Source organism: Emys orbicularis, chromosome 2 (genome assembly GCF_028017835.1).
Source record: "Emys orbicularis isolate rEmyOrb1 chromosome 2, rEmyOrb1.hap1, whole genome shotgun sequence".
In the NCBI taxonomy this organism is placed as follows: domain Eukaryota; kingdom Metazoa; phylum Chordata; order Testudines; family Emydidae; genus Emys; species Emys orbicularis.
Window position 1 is genome coordinate 192,104,487 of NC_088684.1, and position 26,350 is coordinate 192,130,836.

Consider the following 26,350-nt stretch of genomic DNA (forward strand, 5'->3'; position numbering starts at 1 on the left):
GACAGCAAAATTTGGTTCACAAAGATCTCTTCCCCCAAAAAATAGTTGTGTTCTCTTTTATACATACAAACATATCAGTTCTCACAAGCAAAGCAGAGGAGGTGTAGGACCAAGAAGACCCTTCCTGTTCATGGGCATTATAAGATCCCAAGGCACTTTTCACAAAATTGTCCCACCAACATGCCAACATGCCAACTTATGTAATTATGTTCAGTTTTCTTAAATGCCCCCATAGTTTGGAGAAGATATTCTTCACTTCCTATCTCCTTATTAATAGAACTGCGTGCTAGGTTCTTTAGAGACATGTAAGAACTTCATGAATGAATGATCTTTGTATATACACTGCCTCATACTGAAATCCTTCAGGGTTAATGTCATTCTGTGAATGTACGTTATCAAATTGTAAATGCAACTATCAAAGTTAAAACTGACTGAACATGCACCATGAGTCTCAGTCATCTCCCAAGAATGAAGCATTACTAACAGTATCAGTTTCTATTTGGAGAATTGTGACAACAAAGTTACTGTTGAAAGTCACTATTCTAATTTATAAGAGTATGTTCCATTCAATAGAATGATGAATTAGACCAGGGGTAGGCAACCTATGGCACATGTGCCGAAGGCAGCACGTGAGCTGATTTTCAGTGGCACTCACACTGCCCGGGTCCTGGCCGGGGGGGCTCTGCATTTTAATTTAATTTTAAATGAAGCTTCTTAAACATTTTAAAACCCTTATTTACTTTACATACAACAATAGTTTAGTTATATATTATAGACTTATAGAAAGAGACCTTCTAAAAACGTTAAAATGTATTACTGGCACGCAAAACCTTAAATTAGAGTGAATAAATGAAGACTCGGCACACCGCTTCTGAAGGGTTGCCTACCCCTGAATTAGACAGAGAGAATGGGTGTTATACTGACACTAGATAAATACCAAGAGGCCAGACACGTCACGATGCAGCATTTGGAGTACTGCTTCTGACACCAGGCTTAATTAACGCCACTAAATCTAAAGGTTTTTTATATAGCTCATAGCTGTGTGTGATTAATTAATAAACAAGCATAAAGAAAGAGATCCATGGTTTCAGGTCTCATAAGCCTTTTACAAGGAAATAGGTTTTACACGCCAGTCTTAAATACAGGATCATTTACAAAGGTGTGACTGATTTTCATTGTTTCTTTTGTTGTATCTTCTATTCAAGGGATCAGCAACCTTTGGCACGTGGCCCATCAGGGAAATCTGCTGGCAGGCTGGGACGGTTTGTTTACCTGCAGCGTCCGCAGGTTCGGCCGATCGCAGCTCCCACTGGCCATGGTTTGCCGTTCCAGGCCAGTGGGGGCTGTGGGAAGTGGCAGCCAGCTCTTCCCTTGGCCCACACCGCTTCCCGCAGCCCCCATTGGCCTGGAACTGCAAACCGCAGCCAGTGGGAGCTGCGATCGGCCGAACCTGTGGATGCTGCAGGTAAACAAACCATCCCAGCCCACCAGCAGATTTCCCTGATGGGCCGCGTGCCAAAGGTTGCCGATCCCTGTTCTATTCCTTGTTTTAAAAGACATTGTACTACATCACTCTTCTAGGAAGTTGAGAATGTGTGGGTTGAACCCAAGATGCCATTTCCAGACAGGTTATAAAATACAGACCATGCCCGAATCCTATAGAACTGCAGCAACTAAATAAAACATAGCATAGTAATATCTACCACACTGTTTTAGGTAAGATAATGCTTGAAAAGGGTGAAGCAGAAAGAACTATAGATTGCAGGGGGACTCAATACTATAATGTTATAGGACACAAAAGACAAAACTAATTTAGGACCTGATCCAAATCCCAATGAAGTCAATGGGCTTTGATTCAGGCCCTCATGGTTTAACCTACTGATATTTCCTTATTATGAAGCCCTCTTTAGAATATAGTCTACAGATGTGCAAAACATGAAGATTAAACATGAAACATACAGTTTTCCTGGTGTTTTGAAGGTTGCTGGATGCGAATTGCAGCCAGAATTAGGAACAGTATGCATGGCCAGAGTACTTCAGAGAGAGACAGCACCTGAAGAGTAAACCCAAAACAATAATATCAGCATTGTAGAAACTGAACTGCATCATACAAACAGGGCCGGCTCTAGGTTTTTTGCCGCCCCAAGCAAAAAAAAATTTGGCTGCCCCCCCCAGCCCACCAGTGCCCCCCCCTACCCGCACCCCCTGCCGCCCCAGCACCGGGCTCTCTCTTCCCCCCCTGCACCCCTTGCCACCCCAGCACTGGGCTCCCCCCCCAAATGTGGGATCCGCTACCAGCACACGGCGGCCAAGCCCTGGCCCAGCCATGACTGTGTCCCCATGCGGGTGGAGCTGCTGGGTGGCGCGGAGTGGGAGTACTTCCAGGTGGCAGTGCGGCTGCGGGGCGGCGCGGAGAACACGGCCCCCTCCCTGGGCTTCGCGGCGCTGCTGGTGGCCAAGGTGGATCAGTTTGTGCTCACCGCCCTCACCCCTGACATGCTGGAAGCCGAGGACCTGGAGAGCCCCCCGGACCTGCTGCTCTTCAGCCTCACCGAGCCCTGGCCCAGCCCCGGCGGGCGGGAAGGTGAGGATCTCCGGCTGCGGGGCTACCTGCTCAGCACCGACGAGCCCAGCCGGCCGCTCACCTCTTCACACACCCCGGGAGCCCCTCTCGCCGCCGCCGCAGCCCGGGCTTGGCTCCAGGGGACGCCACTTCCCTCCCTCCCTGGCTCCTCACACACTCTGGGAAGGGCTGCCCAGAGAATTCAGGGGGCCTGGGGCAAAGCAATTTCGGGGGCCCCTTCCATAAAAAAAGTTGCAATACTATAGTAACATGTATTTGGAAATGTAAAAAATAACTAGTGAAATAGATTCAAAAATTAATTTGTAATAATTTGAAAATACACTAAATACACTATTTTAAAACATTAAATGCTTTAATAGTATGTATACATTTGCAATTACACAATGGGCTGTTGCTGGGTGATGGTTGGTGCCAATGGGCTGTCGCTGCCTGGGGGTGGTGCTGCTGTTGCCCAGGGCTGGGTGGGGAGCTGGGCTCTCGGTTGGGGGGTACCCGGCTTACAGGGGCTGGGCTCGGCGCTGGGGGTCAGGGCTGTGGGGGGGAAGGGGTTGGGGGGTGTCCGGCTCAGAGGGGCTGGGCTCGGAGCTGGGGGTCAGGGTTGTGGGGGATGGGGTCGGGGGGTGCCCAGCTTAGAGGGGCTGGGCTCGGAGCTGGGGGTCAGGGTTGTGGGGGATGGGGTCAGGGGGTGCCCAGCTTAGAGGGGCTGGGCTCGGAGCTGGGGGTCAGGGCTGTGGGGGATGGGGTCAGGGGTGCCCGGCTCAGAGGGGCTGGGCTCGGAGCTGGGGGTCAGGGTTGTGGGGGATGGGGTCAGGGGTGCCCTGGCCCCTTACCATGCCGCTTACCCCTCTCCCAAACATCGCTGCAGCCGCCTGGTGTCTCTAGCGGGGCCTGAGTTCCCGCCGCTGGGCCGCAGCTTGCAGCCCCGCCCCCTTACCGGCTGAGATGCCGGGGGATGGGGGAAGACGAAGGCGGGGGGAGCCTTGGACATACCCGGGGCCTGGGGCAAATTGCCCCACTTGCCCCCCCCCCGGGGCGGCCCTGACTCTGGGAGCCCCTCTCGCCTCCACCGCAGCCCGGGCTCGGCTCCAGGGGGCGCCGCTTCTCTCCCTCCGCGCTCCTCACACACTCCGGGAGCCCCTCTCGCGGCCGCTGCAGCGGTGGCTAGAGGGGCTCCCGGAGTGTGTGAGGAGCGGCGGGGGGGAAGGGAAGGGAAGACTCGGTGCGGCAGCGGCAGCAGGCCCCCATCTCCCTCCCTGCATCCCAGGCGCCACTTCCCTTCCCCCCTCCCCCCCCCGCTCCTCACACACTCCGGGAGCCCCTCTAGCCACCGCCGCAGCCCGGGCTGCAGCGGCCGCGAGAGGGGCTCAGGGGGGGGAGGGAAGCGGCGCCCGGGATGCAGCGCTGTACAGGGCGCCGCTGGGCCAGGGCCGGCTCCCGGCAATGCCGCCCCAAGCAAAAAAATAAAAAATAAAAATAAAAAAGGGGGGCCGGAGTGCCGCCTCTTAGAAAGTGCCGCCCCAAGCACGTGCTTGGAGGGCTGGTGCCTAGAGCCGGCCCTGCATACAAATATACATTATTACAGCAAATTAATATACCAGTAGAGATGCCATACCAAAGAAACTATTAAACCAGGTCCTGTTTTGTTTAAAACTTACTTCTGAGTAGAAACACATCTTTTTATTATGTAGCAAAGAACACTGATTTCAGAGCATGTGAGTCAAGGCCATCGTCTTGTTATTTACAGTATTTTCATGAATCTTTTCTTTTACAGCTATACAAAGTAACTAATAGAATGAAACAGGCACATTGTTCTCCAAAATCTAGAAAACTAGTTTAGGATAGAGTGAAAGCAAGTCATCTTTATGCCTCAGTTGCTCCAGCTGCAAAATGGGGATGATATCAGCCAGACAGCTTTGTAAAGAGCATTAGGATCCTCATATGCAAGGTTTCAGTAACAAAGTAGTGTTTCAGAAGCAGTTAAATAGGGCAGAGTCACAATAAATGTTAAATCAGAAGAATAAAAAAATTACAGAACATGAAAGCCTGACAAGATCATTACATTGAACCTGAGGATTTCTGAGGCTACTCACTCTAGTAGCTTAAATGCTAGATAGAGTACTTACATCATCTGTCCATACCAGGGAAGCTATTCCAAAAGATCAAATTGTTACAAAGACAACCTAAGAAAAGTAAGAGTGGGTGGTCTTTGATTCCTGCCGAGCAAGCCTGGATTCTGGCAATAATAGTGTTCTGAAAGTGAATCCATTAGCCATTTCTACACTAAAATAAGCCTAGCCACACTGGAAACAAAATTGATCTACAATGACAAGAGGAAAAGAAGTGCTTTAGGACACCTCTGACGCCATCATCCTCTTCCATGCTATACTGTCTGGCATACAAATGTAGATCAGAAGTACACTTTCTCTGATAAACCCCCAAATATGTAAGTAATACAACTGATCAAAGGAGTGGGGTTACATTTTTGTTTTAAAATTTTCCCCTTCTTTGAGATTTAAAAATTTGAAAAATTTCAACCAACTCTAATAAATAATATAATTGAGAGAATATCTTCTAAGCTATGATTTAAGACACTGAACAGTGAGATATTGTAACCAGAGCAGCTCACCTGCTCATTTTAAGATTTCAAATACTCATAGAAGTTGATTAACTCAAAGTATATATAGTTTAATCTCTACAAGCCTTTAACCAACAGCGATTCAAAATCAAAATATTCAGTTTCTAATTTATATACAGTAACTTCTCGCTTAACATTGTAGTTATGTTCCTGAAAAATGCGACTTTAAGCAAAACGATGTTAAGCGAATCCAATTTCCCCATAAGAATTAATGTAAATGGGGGGGTTAGGTTCCAGGGAAATTTTTTCACCAGACAAAAAACTATATATTATATAGATATACACACAGTATATGTTTTAAACAAACAAGTTAATACTGTTCACAGTTTTGATGATTGTGAAGCTTGGTTGAAATGGTGAAGTTAGAAGGTGGAAGAGGGAGGGATATTTCCCAGGGAATGCCTTGCTGCTAAATGATGAACTAGCACTCGGCTGAGCCCTCAAGGGTTAACACATTGTTGTTAATGTAACCTCTCACACAAGGCAGCACGAACACGAGGGAGGGGAGACAGCATAGCAGACAGAGACAAACACACACCTTGTGTGTGGGAGAGAGAGAGAGATGCACACTGCCCCTTTAAGTAAGCTGACCCACTCTTAAGTGCATTGTCTTTTTAAGTGGATCAGGAAGTTGAGACAACAGCTGCTGCCCCAAGCTCTCTCTGTCTCTCTCCATCCATGTCCCCTCCCTGCTCTATATGGAGAAGGGGTAAGCAGGGTGCAGGAGCAGGAGGGAGGGGGACACCCTGACATTAGCACTCCCCTCCGCCGCCCCCCTCCCCCGTACAGCAAGCAGGAGTCTCTGGGAGCAGCTCCAAGGCAGAGGGCAGGAGCAGCACATGGCAGTGGGGGGAGGGACAGCTGAACTGCCTTGATAGCCTGCTGGGGGGCTGCTGCACAGGGAACTTAGGGGAGCGGGGAGCTGATAGGGGGGCTGCCGGTCCACCCTGGTTACAAGCCCCTACCAGCTAGCTGCAATGGGCTGCTCTTCCTGCAAGCAGTGGACAAAGCAGGCGGCTGCCAAACGACATTAGAAGGGAGCATTGCACAACTTTAAACGAGCATGTTCCCTAATTATCAGCAATGTAACAATGAAACAATGTTAACCGGGATGACTTTAAGTGAGGAGTTACTGTACTCTACTCAGCACACAAGTGGTCTCAAACAGAGATTTAGAAAAAAAAACTTTATGAAAATACATGAGATAAGGGATCACTGCATTGTGTTAGAGATCTCTCTTCAGTAATATCTACTGGACAACTATGGAACACATGAGATCCTCTGCTATGACAATGGGTAGAGCTGGTATTACTGCCTATATTTAAGGTTGTCCGACATTTCCTATTAAAATACGCTGTTTTCAGTTGCTTATAACTTTGCAAAACTTTTAACTGCTTGGTCTGAGATTTACTATGTTGGGTGTCTGTTTCAGGCTGAATTATTTTGGAAAGTTTCAGCTAAAGCAGTTCAGCCGCTTCTAAGAACAATGTTGTTTTGCCCATGTTAAAAAGTTTGTTTTCTTTCAGAGGTGATAACTCGCCCATGTTTTGGAGCGGGAACCTGAAATTTGGCAGGGGGATGGTCTTTGTATCAGGAATGTGCCTTTTGCCTCCCCTGTGAAAATCCACCTAAATTTGGCTAAGTTATAAGACTTTCAAAAATCTCAGTTCTCAAATGCTCCATCCAGATTTGTTGGAGTTTGGCAGCTAAATGTTCTCCTGAAGATTCCATCTGCACTGGGCATGTTCCAGCCAAGGGGCATAAGGGTTGAGCAGAACTTTCCCTGCAATGGTTGTCCAGCTGCTAGACGCCACAGTGGGGCTGGGCACCGGAATTGAGAGGAGGGAGAGTATGCTGCCTGTGCTCTCCATGGTGCCCATGCTGGAGCCCAGGCAGCAGGGAGAAGAAAGCCTCCTGACTCAAATGCAGAATGGAGAACTACTGAACCTAGTTCAGGTGGCAAAGGATGTAGATTGGGGCAAGGAGCCTGGGGGTATGTGGAGGCTGTGATTGGAGACTGGTAGGATGGAGAAGAGAAACTGGGACTTGCAGCCAGAATGGGGATGTGGGAGAGACTGAGACTGTCTGCACAGGAGGACTGGGAGCTAGGGAGGAAAATAAGGTGGAGGGGGGACTGGAAGCCAACTGGGAGAGGGAAAACTGAGACTGGAGGGGAGTCTGGGACTGGCTGGGCATCCTGTGCACTGAGTAAGTCAAGGCTCGTGCGGATAAAATAGTACAAAAACATGTAATTAAAGCCTGAGTCATAATGCACATGCAATCTTAATTCTGGCATTTCCTAACTTCTGAGTGCTTGACTTTGCAACCTTAATTTTTTTTAATATAGCTATTTGTATGCAATAAAATTACATAGTACAAAATTATAAACAGGGCATAATTGGCTTTGGCATAGTGACGTAAGAGACAGATGATTACATCTGATACAAACTGGAATATCAGGGGCAGCATGATGTATTTGCTAGTGGAATGCCTCATGACAAAAAAACTTTCTGGAAATAAATATCAACCAGAATTAACCCAGTATTGGATATGATTTGTTTTTAACTTTGTGTCATTTGTTCGTGCTATTGTTAGCTCCAAACAGTGAGCTTGGATGTTCATGATACAGTGATTATGAAAAGTGATTGTTTTTAAAGGCCACTTGACTGGCCAACAAGTTTATCTTGTATGTGGGAAAGAGATGTCCTGGACATGACCCACAGAAGTAATGCCCTGATGGAAGTTAAAAGAAGTGAAATTCCTCCAATTGAACAAGCTCCATTTGTATGAGTAAATCAAATGCAATGAGCCAGATTGTCCCTTCTGTGAGCTTCTCACATATATGGGGAGTCTTAGAACTGTTTGTGTGTTTAGGCTTTCAGTGTTTTTACCTGATCATTCTGTCTAAGCAGAGGGTTTATCCATCCCTCTCTATTACCCACCCATCCATCTTTCAACCACCTGTGGAACTGGCAGACTCAGGATTTGTCTACACTTAAAACACTACAGAAGCACAGCTGTGCTGCTGTAGTGCTTCAATGTAGACACTACCTATGCCAACAGGAGGGATTCTCTGATTGGAATAGGTAATCCATCTACCCGAGAGGTGGTAGCTAGGTCAATGGAAGAATTCTTCTGTCAGCCTAGCACTGTCTGCACAAGGACTTAGGTCAGCTAAACTATGCTGCTCAGGGGCATGGATTTTTAACACACATGACTGACATAGTTAAATCGACCTAATTTTCTAGTGTAGACCAGGCTTAAGATCACAATACCTGCTGATCTTGACAGATCAGCTAGAATCCACAGTCCTTCTTCACAGAGGATCGTACCCTGTTCGTTGCTGTTATAGCTAAACTCCCTTGTTGCACTGCTTTTGGGGCTTTTCTAGCCATTTTATTTTTATATGTGCCCTTCTACACCTCAGAATAGGGGGAGAAATAGGAGCCTCTATAAGGTCAAAACAACAGAGAACAAGGGTTGAGTTGGTGATTAAATAGCAAAGGACAAATATTGACCAAGGCCTTTGAAATCTTTGCACATGGAAATGCACACCATCCTGACGTATTGTAGTTTCCCTAGGTTAAAAGATGTCTGTTCAATTTTAACGTTAGACAAAGGAGACTTTTGAATAGAGTATAAGTATGTGAGCATTTGCTCAAATGTGAAAATGGATTTGCTTTAGTCACACTCACGCCTCTTTTCTGTACGCTTTCTACACACGTGAGTGGTGATGTCTCACTCTCTTAAATCAATATGAAAAGGGTGGGGTAGATTAGGATACTATTCAACATGAGTAAGGTTAACAGAGCTGGACCCTAAACAACTGTCATATTGGATGATGTGGAAAGAGCATTAGTGTTGTAATTACAGGCATAGGCTAGGGTTGCCAGGTGTCCGGTTTTCAACTGGAACACCCTGTCGAAAAGGGACACTGGCATCTCTGGTCAGCACTGCTGAACAGGGCCGTTAAAAGTCCCATCGGCCTGCCAGGCCATGGCTCCATGCGACTCCCGCAGGAGCAGCGGCATGTCCCTCCTCCAGCTCCTACGCGTAGGGGCAGCCAGGGGGCTCTGCACACTGCCCCCACCCCAAGTGCCAGCTTTGCACTTCCCAATGGCCGGGAACCATGCCACAGGAGCTGCGGCGTCTCTGCCATAGAATTCCTATATGACTTTGGGCAAGTTACTTTCTGTGTCACAGTTCCTCATCTGTAAAATGGGATAATGCTACTCCCTATCTCCCACCCACTTTTTGTCCATTTAGATTGTAAAGTCTTTGAGGCAGGGACTATCTCTTACTATATGTATCCACTGCACCTAGCATGATGGGGCTCCAAGGTTGGATGGGGCTCTAGGCTCTACTATATTGAAAATCACTGTTCATTATGGACTCCCAAAATATACTCTTCTGTTATCTCTTCTTGTTGGGCCATCCATGTAATTCATAATTACAATAATTAAAAATAACACTTGGCATTTACATCATGGTTTTAGCCATACATCTCAAAGAAGTTCACAAAGGGGGTATTCATTATTATTAGCCCCATTTTATAGGTGGGAAAACCAGGGCGTAGCTAGGATTAAGTAACTTCACCAAGATCACACCTTGAGTGTGCAGGAGAGCCAGGAAAAGAATTCAAGTCCCTAACTCCTAGTTCAGTTTCCCTATCCTCTGGCTCACCCTGATCCATCTTTAGAGAATAAGTTCCTAGGTGCAGTGATTCTCTTCGTCTTCTTGTCTTGTCACTATTTGTGCTACATATGTACATAAATAATTAAAAAGCCTGTTGGGCTTGGTAGCTACAAAGTCAACTGCACCAAATGTGAACTCATGGCATTGAGCCCTGTGCACCAGAGTCTCAGCCTAGTTCGGCATGCTTTGTATTGTTCCAGTGACATACACCTGGCAAAAAAACAGGTATAAAGGAATACCTAGATAGTATGGAGCTGCTGTAGCCAATTCCAGGGAACTCTATCTTTCAGCTCCCACCACAGGATGCATGGTGGTTACCATTACAACTTGGAGCAGTCCTGAGACTCTAAGTTATGCCCGAGAACCAACCTAGCCCCCAGCAGCTACTGGATTTGGGAGGTGTGAAAGTGATTGAAACTAATCTTCATGCCCACTCATACCCAAACTGCATTAAGCCCATAAGGGCCAGTCCCAAGGATCTGGTCCTGTGTGTACATTTCATTATATGGGGTGAAATCCTGGCCCATAGAAGTCAACTGGAATTTTGCCATTGACTTCAATGGGGCCAGGATTCCACACACAAGGAAGAAATTTCAAGTGGAAACCACAGGGGATTAAATGACTTGGTGAGAAATATGTGTTTACATTAGAGGGCACAATGGGATAGAAATAAGAGCTTATTATCATCATAAAGGTCACTTTGAAGGGAAGGAACAAATGTGATTGAAACCCACTGGGGGAGAAGATAAGTGACCTTAAAAAAATTACAATATTCTATTACTAAAACTGAGGTATAGCATATCATGAATACTGTGAGCTTCCCTTGTCCTTTATAGTCATGGTTTTAAGGAAATTATATAGATCAATTCTATTCTTTTGCAACAATAGAAAGCCATGAATTATATTAAGTTAAATTGTCCACTGACAAAGACAAGGGAGAACCACATTTCCCAGCAATTCAGAATGCTGTTTATTCTTAAATGCCACACTTAGGGAAGCTTTTAACCCCAAAGTTTAACATTAGTTTACCCAGATAGCTTTAGAAAGGTGCAAAATACTGGCACTCCCTTCCTTCAATCATCTCCGGTTTTATTAGATTATACCACATATTGAAAATTTGCTGTATTAAATGCCACAGTAACCCATATTTAGGATAGCCAAGAAGTGGCAGGGCTTTCTCAGCTGAAGGCTCTTAACCTCTGGAATTCATTCTTCCTGGTAGCCCATCAAAACCCTGCTCTCAATTCCTTTGGGGCGTGATATATGGCCTGATCCAAAACCCTGTGACAGACCCAAACCAGTGGGGTACAGGAGTCTGGTAGAGGGCAAATATACTGGTCACTGGATGAGTAGTTTTCTGTTCCCTGAGTGACCAGACCTATTGGGATCCAGGAAGTGGGCGGGCGAAGCCCGCCCACTGCTAAAGGATCCCCCCCAGCCTAAGGGGGGGTCCACAAGACCTGGAGACCAAAAAATTACGGGGGACAACTAATAAAAGAACAGGGACAGGAGTGAGGTCAAAGGGTCAAACGAAGCGAACCAGACGGGGACACCGAGCAGAGAACCCCGGACAGCACCCACTGCTCCTCGAAGGCGTCAAGGGAGCCAGTGGACGCCGCCCAGAGGAACTCTGCCCGGATACGTGAAAGAACGGAGGACCTGAAATATGCCCCACCGTCACAGGAAACTCCATCGGTCAACCTCCTCACTCTGGTTTTATAGATGGACAGTTTCGCTAGGGCCAGAAGGAGGTTGACCAGGAGGTCCCGCGACTTTGTGGGGCGACGGATAGGGAGTGCATAAATAAAAAGGTGAGGAGAAAAGTGCAACCAAAATCTTAACAAAATATCCGTGAGGAGCCGGAATAGGGGCTGCAGCCTGGCGCACTCCAGGTAAACATGCGCCAGGGTCTCCCTCACGCCGCAAAAGGGGCAGGTGTCTGGGATAGGGGTAAACCGCGCCAAGTACACTCCCGTGCTCACGGCTCCGTGAAGGAGCCGCCAACTGATGTCCCCGGTGGGCTTCGGGATCAGAGCAGAATAAAGGCTGGCCCACCGGGGCTCCTCACCCTCCAGAGGTGGCAGAAGGTCCCGCCACTTCGTATCGGGGCGGGACGCGAGGGTGAGGACATGAAGAACATGGAGCACGAGCGTGTATAGATGTTTCCTTGGCGCGGTCCGGAACAGAACCGGCTGCAGATGGTGCAGCCGGCTCATGGCGAATGGACGGGGAGGGGGCTGGTTGGGTCCACAGGGCAGGGGCCCGATGAAAAAGTCTGGAGGGCTCGGAGTGGAGGGTGGGCGGGGCGTTCCCTCTCGCAGGACCCGGTCAAGATAGTCCCGATCAGCGGGCGGCAAAGTGGCCCTCACCTCCTGAAGTACGCGCCGGGGAGTACGAGGTCTGGAGAGCCCCATGCACTGAGCGAGCGTCAGGGGATCCAGCCAGTCTCCCCGGTCGTAGTCCAGGAGGTCTCCGACTTTGGTGACTTCTGCCAGGACCAACCTCTGGTGCACCATGGGGGACTCCGCCACCCGCACACGAAGCTGGGGGTTGTGTAGCAGGGGCTCCGCGAGGAGATCTGCCCCCACGGTGGCCGCTACGGACCTGGTCACTGAAAACAGTTTCCAGGTCCGGAGGAGGTCCTGGTAGAAGACCGGCAGCTCGGAGAGGCCTCGCGGAAGACCTCTCGGATGGAGACAAAGGAGCTGCCGGTCATATCGGAGCCCTCGGAAGCGGCGCAGGAAGGCGTGCGCTAATACGCTCCATGCCGGACTACCTGCACCATAAAGGAGCCTCTGCAGGGCCTGGAGGCGGAAGACGTGGACCTGAGCGTGCAGACACTTCAGGCCCTGCCCTCCCTCCTCCAGGGGTAGATGGAGAACCCCCGCAGAGACCCAGTGCAGTCCTGACCAAAAGAACTCCAGAATCAACGTCCGGAGGGTGGTCAGGAAGCCCGGGGCCGGGACCAGGGTGTTGAGCCGGTACCAGAGCATGGACAGGACTAGTTGATTGAGCACCAGTGCTCTCCCTCGAAGGGAGAGACACCGGAGCAGTCCTGTCCATTTCCGGAGCCGCTCCGACACCCTGCCCTCTAAACCTAGCCAGTTCTCCGGCGGAGACGGATGCATGGCAGAAAGGTAAACGCCAAGATAGAGCAGTGGACCCGCGCTCCACCGGATGGCCTGAAGCGCGGGTGGGAGGGAGCTCGCCTGCCACCCGTCTCCTACCACCAGGCCAGAGCTCTTGATCCAGTTGACCCGGGCGGAGGAGACCGCCGAATAGATGGTCTGGCTAGCCTCCACCCGCACCAAGTCGCCCGGGTCCTGGACCACGAGAACCACGTCGTCGGCGTACACCGACAGGACCAGCCGTAGCTCCGGCTCCCGCAGCACCAACCCTGCCAACCTCCTACGGAGGAGACAGAGGAAGGGCTCGATCGCCAGAGCATACAGCTGGCCCGAGAGGGGGCACCCTTGACGTACTCCTCGCCCGAAGCTGACCGGTTCGGTCAGGGTCCAGTTGAGCCTGACCAAACACTCTGCGGAGGCGTACAGCACCTGGAGAAAACCCACAAACTGGGGCCCGAAGCCAAACGCTCGCAGAGTGCCCAGGAGATACCCGTGGTCCACCCTGTCGAACGCCTTCTCCTGATCCAGGGACAGGAGGGTGAACGACAGACCATCCCTACACCCGAGTTCCAAGAGGTCCCGGACCAAATACAAGTTGTCGAAGATGGTGCGGCCCGGGACAGTGTAGGTCTGCTCTGGGTGGATCACGTCCACCAGCACGGACCCTAGCTGCAGCGAGATGGCCTTCGCTACGATTTTATAGTCCGTGCTGAGGAGCGAGATGGGACGCCAATTCCGTAAATCGCGGAGGTCCCCCTTCTTCGGCAATAAGGCGAGCACGGCTCGCCTGCACGAAAGAGGGAGGACCCCGCCCTGCAAGGACTCGGCCCAGACGGTGACAAGGTCCGGGCCGAGGACATCCCAAAACACGTGGTAGAACTCCACGGTCAGCCCGTCCATGCCCGGAGATTTATTGGTGGGCATGCGGCGGAGGGCTTCCGAGAACTCGGCCAGAGTGAGAGGCAGTTCCAGCCAGGCTCGGTCGCCCGCGCTGACCGTCGGGAGTTCATCCCAGAGCATTCTGCAAGCGTTAGGATCGGTCGGATCCGGGGAGAAAAGGCCTGCGTAGAAGGCCCTGGCCCTCCCGCACATTTCCGCCGGATCCATGAGGGGGGTGCCGTCCTCTGCTAGAAGGCAGGTGATGTGCTTCTTGGCCCCCCTCTTTTTCTCCAGGGTGTAGAAGAAGCAGGAGCCGCGATCCATCTCCCGAAGGAGGCGGATGCGGGATCGAACAAAGGCACCTCGGGCCCGATGGTCCTCGAGGGTCCGGAGCTCTTCCCGCTTCTCCCGGCACGCTCCGCAGAGGGATGGATCACCGGGGCTGGCGGCCAGACGCCTCTCCAGCTCTAAGACCTCCCGTTCCAACTGCCCTATCGCCGCATCCCTCCGTCGGCTGGCGCCCCGGGTGTAGTCACGGCAGAAGAGTCGGGCGCGCACCTTCCCCAGGTCCCACCACTGCCGCGCCGAGGGAAAGGCACGCCGCTGCCCTCGCCAGGCCAGCCAGAACTACCGGAAGGACGCCACGAAGCCCACATCCTCCAACAAGCTATTATTAAAGTGCCAATAGGCCGGCCCCGGCCTCTCCACGCAGAGAGAGGCTGTCACGGTGGCTAGATGGTGATCTGAAAAAGGGGCCGGCCGGACGCTGGAGGAGTGGGCCCGGGAAAGATGGAAGCGTGACAAATAGATGCGGTCCAACCGGGAGTGGTACGACCGATGGACCTCCACCCGGACAAAAGTGAATGTCAAAACGTCATCCGGGTGGTGGTCGCGCCAGACGTCCACCAGGGAGTGATGTTCGACGATCTCCCGGAGGACATCTGCGGCAGCCGGGTGCTGCTCGGTCCCCGAGCGGTCCCGTTCCTCAAGGGTGGCGTTAAAGTCCCCGCCCAGGACCAGGCACTTGCGAGGATCCAAGGTGCCGAGGAAGGCAGACGCCTGCTGATAAAAACACAACCTCTCCGGGCCCAATGTCGGGGCGTAAACGTTGACGAGATTAACCACAAGCCCCTCCTTGCGGACCCGGAGGTGTAGCAGGCGGCCTGGCACAGCCTCGGCGACCCCCAGCACCTCGGGCCGTAGGTCGGGGGAGAACAGGGTCGCCACTCCAGCCGTACGAACTGTGAGGTGGCTAAAATAGACCCTGTCCCCCCACTCCAGCCGCCAGCTAGCTTCAGCGGCCGGATCCGTATGGGTCTCCTGCAGGAAAATCACAGAGTACCCTCCCTCCCGAAGGAAGGAGAGCACCTGGCTCCTGCGGAGATCCATCCTACAGCCCCGGGTGTTTAATGTTGCAAAGATGATCGGTGCCATAAGGAGGGCTGGGGGGGATCCTCGCCGGCAGAGACGCTCACGGCCTCCGTCGGGCCGCACAACAATCCGTGACCTACCCCGTGGGCGATTAAGGAGTCACGGAAAAGGCGGACCCGTTGGTAGGCCGCAGCGGCCTGCCTCCCTGTCCTCTTACCCTCCCCCATGAGGGCCCTCGCGGCCCGGAGGATCTGATGAAAATCCCCCCATCGCTGGAGTGCAAGCTGTACCTTGTTGCGGGAGCCACGGACGTCCTCAAGGAACTCCCGTAGCTCCTCTCTCAGCGTATGGGGGGGTGGGGTCACTGATCTATGGCTTTCCCCCAGTGGGGCCCCTGTCACAGCCCCGTGGCCCACCGAGACGGGCAAGCAGGGGGCAGACCCTCGACGTGGCATCCGATGGGCCGACGCCACATGGCCCGCCTCAGATCCTGGCTCAATGGGGGGCGGCGGAGGGAAAATAGCAGCCCCTGGTGGGTCGGGACAGGGAAAAACAAAGGCCGCTCCTTGGGGGTCATCCTCTGGGATAGAGAAGGAGACAGCCCCAGGGGCGGCAAAAGCATCACGGGAAGTGGAGGGGACAGGGACGGGGTCAGTGTCAGGGGTAGGGCTGGAATCAGGAATAAGGACAGGGGAAGGGGCGATATTGGGATCGGGGGTCCCAGCAGCCAGGCCACTGGGTGTGGGGGGTAACACCCCGCAAATGGGCTCAGGGATTTGCGGGGAGGGAGGTGGGCCCTCGGCGATGCCGGGCTCGTGCTCCAAGGCAGATGGTAAGGCCATGGCATCTGTAGGTGGAGAATCAACGATGGGGCCCCCACCCGGGAAGGAGGTTGGCTGCCCCTCAGCCACGAGGGAGTCCCCTGGCGACTCGGGTCCCGGCTGCGTGGCACTGGCCGTCGCCTCAAGAGGCTCGGCGGCTGTTAGCGGGGTGCCATCTGTGGCCTGGTTGGTGGAAGAGTCCAGGGGCTCCTCGGAGGTGGGAACGGAGGCAGCGGATAAGGGGACGGAACACGGGGAAAGGGGGGCCGAGGCGAGGTCGTTCAAATCGAGGCCCACTGGCAGAGGGTCGTCCTCCCCCTGGGTAACCGGGGTCAGACCCAGAGCCTCGATCTCCTCATAAATGGAGGGGAGATCACCTTCCACCACCCCAGGGTTCTCCCCGCCAGCACCCAAAGCGACGCTCGCCTTGGTGCTTGCAGGGGCTTCAGATTGTAAGGGGGCGAGAGGGGCCTCAGCAGGGGCTTCCATAGGAAGGGACTCCGGAGGAGGGGCGATATTACCTTCCAGTGCTGCCACGGCATCCCCAGCCGGCACCATTGAATTGGAATCGGCAGGGGGCAAAGCGGAAGGCTCGGCACCGGTGCCCCCCTTCCTGGTCTTCCGGGGGGCTACCGCATCAGGTGGGAGGAGCGGAGCTCGAGCCTTCCGCTTGTCCCGCTTCCCCTGTACTAAGGACCAGCTCTCCATGGCATCATCCGGGGGTTGGCTAACAGGGGTCGGGTCAGGGAGCAAGGGCGAAGGCTCAGGGACTCGGGGAGGCAATGGTGGGGCAGCATGTAGGAGGGAGGAGCCACCCTGGGGCATGCCCTTTTCTATGCCCGGCGGTATCCCTACCTCACCTTCCTCCACAGGCCCCGCCAGATCACAGGCGGCAGAGGCAGGGCCCTCCCGCTCGTCTGGGCACACTAGGGGAGATACCCCTTGGGCCCGAGCGGGAGCGTTGTTGGGCCAGAAAGGAGGAGGGGCGGCTTCGGGCGCCGGGCAGCCAGAGGCGCCGGCGATGACGGGGCCAGCGCCCTGCTGGGGCTCGGGGGTCCCGGATGCCCCTCCGTGCCGGGCCAAGGGGCAGTCCCTCCGGACGTGCCCGATCGCCCGGCAGAGGTAGCACCGGGCCTCCCCCGTTGAATAATGCACCCGGTAGCGGGCCCCCTGGTAGGGGACCAAGAAGGACCCCTCGAGTGCCTCACCGTCACGTGCCGCCGGCGGCAGTTGTAACTGTACCTGCCGGCGGAACGAGAGGACATGACGGAGGGTGGGGTCTTTGCAGCCCAACGGGAGAGGGCTGACCACAGAGATCGGCCTCCCCAGGCTAGAGAGGGCAGGTAACAGGGCGGCATTAGGAAGGAAGGGAGGGACAGAAGTCAGGACCAGTCAGGCGCCCAGGTCTTCTAGCGGCTCCAGGGGGATGAACACGCCCCCCACCGCCAGGCCCTTCTCCACCGCCTCCTGGGCAGCGGCCTCCGATGCTAGGAAGAAGACGACCTTTCCGTACATCTTGGAGGCCGCCACAATGGCCGTGGGCCCCACCACCCTCGCCAACGCCCGCACGTAGGTCTCCACGTGGGGCGAGGCGGGTACCAGGAGGCAACGGACGCCGTGCTTCCTAGTCAAGGTGGGGAAGGGGCCCCGGCCACTATGGATGGTAGCAGAGGCGGTGGTTGATTGAGATGATGATGCAGCGGCAGGCGGGGGGGCCGCCGCTACCTGGGCATATGCCCTGGGGGCCGGGGGAGGGACACCTACAGAGCTGGTGGAGGGAACAGCGGGGAGGGATGCCGCGGCCAATGGCGGGGCCGTGGCAGTGGGGGCAGCCCCCGCCATGGAGGGCCTGGCCTTCTTGGCGGGGCCTTTACCTTTCTTTGTGCCCTGGCCCTTCCTGCCGGCTGGGGGGGCTCCCCCAGAGTCGGAGGGAGCGAGGGACGTGGCAGCAGCAGAGGTCACCTCGGTATCTGCCGCTGCCGGCGCTCCAGCAGGGGCGTTAGCAGGTGGCACGGCAGCGGCGGTTGAGGTAGAGGCTAGGGGGGACGATGGTGGGGCGGGTGGAGGAGGGGCAGCAGGGTCTGCCCGAGAGGTCCCACTCGCCTCGTCCCCTGCCATAATGAGGACGGGGGCAGAACAAACACTGGAGGGGGCAGGGAGAGGGGAAGCAGGTCGACCACTTCTCCCTGCTAGGCTGCAGGCAGGGGAGGAGGGCGCCAAAAAGGGGTGGGCTGGATGGGAGCGGGACTATCAAGGGCTAGGGGTCAGTCACTGACTCGGGGAGGGTTTCCGGCTCCTCTAGTCGCACCAAGGAAGGGGGAATATAACAGCATTGGGGGGGTGCAGTGAGACAAGGTCAAACTAAAATGGGAAGGGGCACAAGCGCAAGGGAGGGGACATGGGCGCATGAGGGGAGGGGCTAATCAATGCAAGGGGACCGCAGGGGAAGAGGAACAATCAGGCTGGGAGTGGGGCAGAGGAACCACGGGGCTAGCTTCAGAGGCTGGGGCGGGTCAAACAAACAAAGGCTGCAGAGGGAAAGGGCGGGGCAGGCAAACAAGCTGGAGCTAGCGAGGGGCTGGGGCAAAGGGGAGGGGTAAAAGGCAGCAAGGGGCAAATGCGTAGGCAGCAGGGGCAAAGCTGGGGGCTTGCTGCAGGGGGGAGGGGGTCAGTCCAAAAGGGGGGGGCACGTGCACCCACGTGCGCTTGCAATGAAAATAAAGTCTTTTAAGGTTGGCTGCTGTTTCAGGCCCAATGGTGGCAACAGGGCATGGCAAGCCTAGGTGAGCAGCTGAGTCCCAGAGGTAGGAGTTCGAGGCAGATGGTGAGTAGCCGGTGGGGGTGGTGGAGGGGGCAAGGGGCTGTAGCTGGAGCAGCAATGGGAGTTCAAAACTCCCATTGAACATAAGAACAGCCATACTGGGTCAGACCAATGGTACAGAGGGAATGAACAGAGCAGGTAATCATCAAGTGATCCATCCCCTGTCACCCATTCCCAGCCTCGTATAAACAGAGGCTGGGACACTGACATTGACTTCAGTAGGCCCCAGGATTTCCACCCAGGGTTCTTGAACAAGCTGGCATCACTTGCAACTCCTTTCCAAAGCAAAATTTTAAGCTGATGTGTTTTGGTGAGACTTGCTGTCTTTAGGTTTTCATAATTTTTAAAGTTTCCTAATGGAGAGCCAGCTTATGTATTTTGGTGACATCCAGGCTAAAATATTGCACTGCACAAACTCATTTTTGAACTTTATTCTATTACAAGACTCTTCAGCAAACACAGCTTATGACTTGGAAAATGGGGGTCTCTTCCCTGATATTGGCACCTTTCATAAATTCATTGACATCTGGGCTCAATGGGATTCAGTGATGTACATATTTTGGACCAAATTCTGCCCCTACTTGTGGGTGTGGCATGCCGTACACATACAGAAATTGCCACAGTCTCAGGCCTGATCTACACCTAAAACTTAGGTCATCTTAGGTGAATGTTGCTCAGCGGCTAGAAGAAATCACACTGACCTAAGCCCCTAAAATTATACAGACCTAAGTCCCTATGTAGACACCGCTAGGTCGATGGAAGAATTCTTCCATGGGCCTAGCTACTGCTCTCAAGGGGAGTCGATTTACTACATCGATGGAAAAATTCCTTACATTCCTGTAGCAAGTGTCCACACTATAGCACTACAGTGGCATAAGTGCAGGGCTGAAGCTGTGCTGCAGTAGGGCTTATTGTATAGTGGTACCCTTAGTGTATGGGACAGAGAATGCAGAGAGGACAGCAGGAGGACTGCACAACCCTGCCCCATACACAGTGCAGAGCATGGTAATTCTTTCTGCAGCTCCAGGGTTCCCGCTGCAGAAGGGTCCACCTCCCTCTTTCCAGGCCAGGTGTTTCGGGAAGGAAGGAGCAGAGCTGCCCTGAGCTGCTGGGCTCATTCTGCTCCCTCCTCCCGCTTCTGGTCCTGTGAGAACAGCTTTGGCTCCTGAGCAGGTATGAGGGTGAAGAGTTCTGCCTGCCTCCTGCAGCAGCCCTGAGTGGTTGCTCTGCCCTGAGAAGTTGGGAAGTGGGGAAAGCTCCAGATCAGAAAGGGTTTTCCCCAGGCAGGGCTGTGATGTGCCCCCCTCAGTGGCCCCGCTGACGTGGTAGAAATTTTATTTGTGGGTCTGCGACTCCTTTCGATCTGTCGCACTTCAAGCACTGGATTTGACTGAGGGGATGGGAGGTCATGGGGCTACTGGATACATGACTTTATCAATCCACTGGCCTAAAACCATGTATGGGGAGAGCTCCAAGGGTCCAGATTCTACTGAAGCCTATGAGCTGTAATAGCGGCTGCACTGGAACTGTGCCTCCCATACCCCAGAGAGAAAATTCACATACTCACACACGTGTATGGAGAGCCCCTGCACTAAGTCCTTTGAACCCAAGATAAATAACAAGCAAATGCAGTAGCATGAAAAACATGGGCAGAAATTTAATAGACCTCTCTTTGACTATAAGCCATAGTAAGAGGGATCTAAAGAGATTAAATATCCCCAAACCAATTGTTTTTTGCACAGGAAATATGATAGACCCCCCCTAGTAGAATGCACAGGACTAGTATTTTAGTGATTAATTTATACTTAACTCTCAATGAAATGAAATTGTTCATATTTTGTCTCAATGTCTGATTATTTCACAGTATGGCATGGAAGCTGGTAGTCATACAATATATTTGTATTATTTTTACAACTGCCCTCTACCAACCCAGGAACTCTACTGGCACTTAAAGGCTTAAAAGTAACATGAAACTATGGATAATTCTAAAAAACAATTATTCTAACAGTCGGTATTAGTTGAATGCTAATTTCTTCTTTGCACTTTCCTAATGTTTTCCATTTGAGGATCTCAGATACTATAGTAATGAGTGCACTATAAGGATATATGTGGAAAAGAATATTTACATACATTAATTAAACTGAACCTTACAACACTCTTCTGAGGTATCTAAGTAAAATATCTACTTTGCCCTCTGTGCTTGGGTAAACCTTATTGTGTGTATTTAAATATGTGAAAGACTTGCATGGTACACAACCAAACACTACACCTGGGTTTGGAAGTGATGAATGAACTGCATGCAAGGGTTGCTCTTTTTGAGAGTTTGTTTCACACTGTGATTTTATGTCATCAAGATATGGCATGGGGACATGATCATGTTGCATCAAAAAAAAATCATGTCACAGCACGTATGGAAAGATGATGAAGACAAAGACAAGCAGCTCAGTAGAAAGGATGGATATTAATAATATTATGGAGGAAGACACTACAAGATTTAGGAGATTCTGGACGTGAGGGAAAAGAACAGAGAGAAGTTGAAGATGACACCCAATTGCATATGTTTTTATATTGTGCTCATAGCCATGGTATTTAAATATCTGATGTGGTAGTGATGTTGGGAGATGAGAAATCATGAGTGATAAATCCCCTTAGTGAGAGAAGAGGGCTTGAAAAGAAAATTGAGACATTCTATTTTGGACCTATCTGACAAATCTAGCCCTGGTATAATTGTAGTAACTTCAGTGGAGTTATACCCAAAATGAATTTGGCCCATTGAGGACTGCTACCGGATTACCAGACAGCATCTGAAGAGCAAAAGTGAAGAAACCAGTGATATAGAAATAGTTTTAAGAGTTATCTGCATAGAAATATTAGCTGAAATCATTGAGGTGGATGAAATCCCCTATAGAAAAAGTGAGAGGATGGGAATGAGCAGAGGGCAGTATACCAACAAGAAGTGGAAGTTGGTAGGATAAAAAGCTACCAAAGGAGGCAGTGGTTACAATAAGGAGACCCAGAACAGAGTCACAAAATTTGGGGAAGAGAGCAAGTCGAGGAAGAAATTATCAATAAAGTTGAAAGTTCCTTCACATAAAAAAAAAAATCAGTTGAAATCCCAAGATTTTTAAGGGGATGGAGGGACTGTCTCTTTCTAAATTAAAGATTGCTGATCATATTTACATTAACATTTTCTGAGATGAAAACCAGTATGTTGATTTATCAGTCTGATCCTATTTAAAACAGCCAACATGCATCATTCTGAATCTCCAAATCAGCACTGACAAGGGAAAAAATGACAAACCATCAACTATAGTGACACTATTTTTAATACAAAATTCTAACATCACCAGAAGAGTCCTTCTTTTACCACAATCGCACGTCAGTCATGGTGGGGCAAAGAAAAACATTTCCTCTCTTCAACTGAGCACTATTTTGATTTTCTGTATCTTTTCAGGGTAACAGCCAGCTTTCTCTGCTTATTTTAGTTTAATCAGATAAATCAGAGCTTACTGAGAGGAAAAGGAGAAAAAATATTTCTAGCTAATATTTGCACTCTACTGCCCCACATCTTGTTTTAAACCCTTTGTAGGCTACATTCTGATCTCAGTTACAACAGTGTTCTCTCATTGTCAATGTGCACTTTGAAACTGAAGGACAAGTAATTTTCATCCCCAGGAGTGTCACAAGCATCAGTACTGCCCAATGATCCAATGTGTCTCCTCAAAAGCATTTAAGCACTTTCCTTTAGAATTTGCACACTGGAAAGTGTTGATTGTTCAGCTATTTCAGTGTTAAAATGCAAGGTTCTGCTCTACTCCTATTTTAAATAATCAGGAGCTCAGAGGGACAACATGAACCATTTACAGCCAGCTGATCCTTATTATTCTCTGAGGCAAAGGGAAGAGTTGAAATAACAGACACACTCACTTCCACAGAAATGCAGGGGAGAAAAAAAATCCCTATGTTAAGCATTTGCAAAAACTTACCGGTTGTCTCAGCCGGCAGAGCCAATTCTTCCAGAACAGCGCCTTGAACTGGTGAACAGAATGCCCCATATTGCGGTGTCTTTTTCCCCAGCCACTTAAAGAGTGGGTATTTAAAGACCTTTAACTCTTAGTCACCTGACCAGGAATTTGTTAATTCCAGCACATAGAAAAGGTGCAAGAGGTGTGTCTGCTTAGGAAGAAAAGATTAGATTATGTTTCTGCCTTTTGTTCTGTGTTCTCCGAGGAATCTCATCTTTCTATTTGCTGCTCAATGTGATGAACAGCAAGCGGATGGTTTTATATAAATGCCTTCAGGGTGTTTTAGTATGCACTTGCTTTTGCATTCCAGAAACAGACATAACGGCAAGCCATTACAATAAACAGCATACATTTAACATTGGATATTTAAGTCTCCTTTCCATTTTCGTAGCTAGGTTACTATTCAACCCCAGGCTCTGGCCACAATGGTTTGGTCTCCATCTCCCAGCTTAGAGCTTCAGGCTCTGGCCCCCTAGCTCTGGGGCTTTGGGCTCAGACCTGGGCTCCAGCCCCCAGTTCTGGCTATGGGGCTTTGGGCGCTGACCCCCAGCTCCGGCCGTGTGTTTCACCCACCCCCAACATCCCTGGCCCCTGCAGTTATTGCTATTTCAACTGAACAAAGAATGGTTTTGAGAATGTGTGTGTGTGCTGGGGGGAGGGGTGTTACAGGAGGGCAGCGAATGAGGGAGGTGCGAGAATAATATTGTGTAGTAACACTGGGGAGAAAGCCAGAGCAAAGGTGGACAAGCCTGTAGCTAGAGAATATATTCAGCTATTTATTTATTTATTTATTTATGCGGTTTCTTTTAATTTATTTTTCTGCACAAGCTACTACTTTGTATATGATGTAGAATATGTAGCTGTAAACATCTAACCGTGGGTTACTCTTTCAAATTAACTTGTTATGATTGAATGTCAAACTTTCACATTCAAACCATCACATTAAAAGTCATAACCAGGGCCAGATTAACTCTCCTGTGAGCCCGGGGCTATTAGATTTTGTGGGGTGCCTGTATACAAGTCTTTTTCCTAATTTAAAACAAAATGATCACTGTGACGGGTTGGGTCACAGAAACCCCCTTGGGACTGCCACCTGATGTGTTGAGACTACCTCTGAGCCCGTTTTCCCTGGCAGCTTGGGACTTCAGTGCCCTACCTGGTTGTGCCAGACACACTAGCCTGCTACAAACACAGACCCAGGTCTGAATCACGTCCCCCAAAAGCTGCAGGCTAAACTGAAAACAGCTTAAGAAGTGCTCCTGTCTCCAGCACCCAGATACCCAGTTCCCAATGGGGTCCAAACCCCAAATAAATCCATTTTACTCTGTATAAAGCTTATACAGGGTAAAAACTCATAAATTGTTCGCCCTCTATAACATTGATAGAGAGATATGCACAGCTGTTTGCTCCCCCAGGAATTAATTACTTGCTTTGGGTTAATTATTAAGCAAAAAGTGATTTTATTAAATATAAAAAGTAGGATTTAAGTGGTTCCAAGTAATAACAGACAGAACAAAGTAAATTACCAAGCAAAATAAAACAAAAACACGCAAGTTTAAGCCTAATATAGTAGGAAACTAAATGTAGGTAAATCTCACCCTCAGAGATGTTCCAATAAGCTTCTTTTACAGACTAGACCCTTTCCTAGTCTGGGTCCAGCAATCACTCACACCCCCTGTAGTTACTGTCCTTTGTTTCAGTTTATTTCAACCATCTCTTTGGGATGGAGAGGCTATCTTTTGAGCCAGCTGAAGACAAAAAGGAGGGGTTTCCAGGGCCTTATATAGTTTTTCTCTTGTGGGTGGAAACCCCTTTGTTCTCCTGTGTAAAATCCCCTCAACAAGATGGAGTTTGTAGTCACCTGGGCAAGTTGCATGTCTATGAATGATTCAGCTTTTTGCAGGCTGACACCACTGTTTACATGTTAGTTTGAACATTCCCAGGAAAGATCAGATGTGGATTGGCATCTCCCAAAGTCCATTTTCAGTTAAGTGTTTCTTGATTGGGCACTTACTGAAAATAGTCCTTTCTCAAGAAGCTGACCAAATGCTTCATTGAGGCTACTTACAATCAAACAAGTACATAGCCAATATTCATAACTTCGAATACAAAAATAATACACACATACAGACAGCATAATCATAACCAGCAAACTACAACCTTCCCATAGAAACCCCACTTGGCCTCTTCTGTATAAGACCTGGTACAAACATAGGACCCTGGTTGCAACAATGATCTATACGGTCACAATTCATGTCAATAATGTCACAATCACAATTATGGCATTGAGGCTATTAACCTGCTGGCACAGCAGGGTTCAGGCAGGCTGCCTGCCTGCCTGCCATAACCCCACGCCACTCCTGGAAGTGGCTGGCTGCTGGCACGTGTCTGCATGCCTCTGGGGGGAGTGGGACAGGTGTCTCTGTGCGCTGCCCATGCCCACAATCGCCACCCCCGCAGCTCCCATTGGCCAGTGCCAGGGTCAGGAGCAGCACGCGGAGCCATGTCCCCACCACTACCAGGGTCCACAGCAACGTGCCAGCAGCCAACCAACCGATTCCAGGAGCAGCATGGGGCCACGGCAGGCAGGAAGCCTGCCTGAGTCCTGCTGTGCCAGGACCCCCCCTTAACCAGGGCCCTGGGCTGCAGCCCCTAAACCCCTGCGTTAATCCAGCCCTGGTCATAACAAGTTTAAATTTTGAAATATAATAATGGTTTGAGCCCCGGCAGCTCTTTCATTACAAATTAGATACTTCCTACAACTAGTGGATAGGTGAAAGGCATACATTTACTGGGCCTTTGGGTTTTTTCAGGAGCATGAGAGCAGTTGAGGGAGAGACAACAGAAGCTAATCCAACCTAAACATTTTAGGACATTTTAAACATTTGTTTCTTCTTTTCCACACAAAACAAGTATTATATTAGCCATGGACATGGACCCATATTTTAAAACACCTGAACTTATTTCTGACAGAGAGAGAGAGAGAGCTGTAAAGCAATGAAAATAAGGTTTGTCAGTTTACCATATTTTATATTAAATTTTCTCATCACATTCTCACAAAGAAATAGTATTTGTGCATGTTCGCAGTGCTGTTTGCTTTGTCCATATAGCCACCACCTTATCCTCCCTCAATTCCCTCCTCAGAACTTGCTTCTACTCAGGGGCATGTGCAGGAAGTTAAATTCCACCGCTTTTGGAGGGGCACCTTCTGTACCCCTACCGGGGCCCCAGGGACCAAAGGAGCTTGCTCTCCCTGCTGGGGCCCTGGGACAGAAGGAGCTCGCTCTCCCTGCCAGACCCTGGGGACCAGAGGCACTCTTGTGCTCTTGTTACATCTTTCTTTTTAGTTTCTACATTCTTTGGGGCTTGGAATATTATTTATGTTTGCATA

At 50.6% G+C, this 26,350-nt stretch overlaps 1 protein-coding gene across 1 annotated transcript in view; it reads right to left on the reverse strand.

The window, feature by feature from the left end:
- The window catches only part of ABCA13 (ATP binding cassette subfamily A member 13), a 300,907-nt gene extending 277,918 nt beyond the window's left edge, over positions 1–22,989 (reverse strand). Inside the window, exons 1-2 of the mRNA XM_065398392.1 lie at positions 22,921–22,989; positions 1,960–2,053 (exon numbers count right to left, since the gene is read on the reverse strand). Coding sequence (XP_065254464.1) covers positions 1,960–2,053; positions 22,921–22,989 — 163 coding nt within the window. The remainder of the gene's footprint in view (positions 1–1,959; positions 2,054–22,920) is intronic.
- Positions 22,990–26,350: the final 3,361 nt, after the last annotated feature.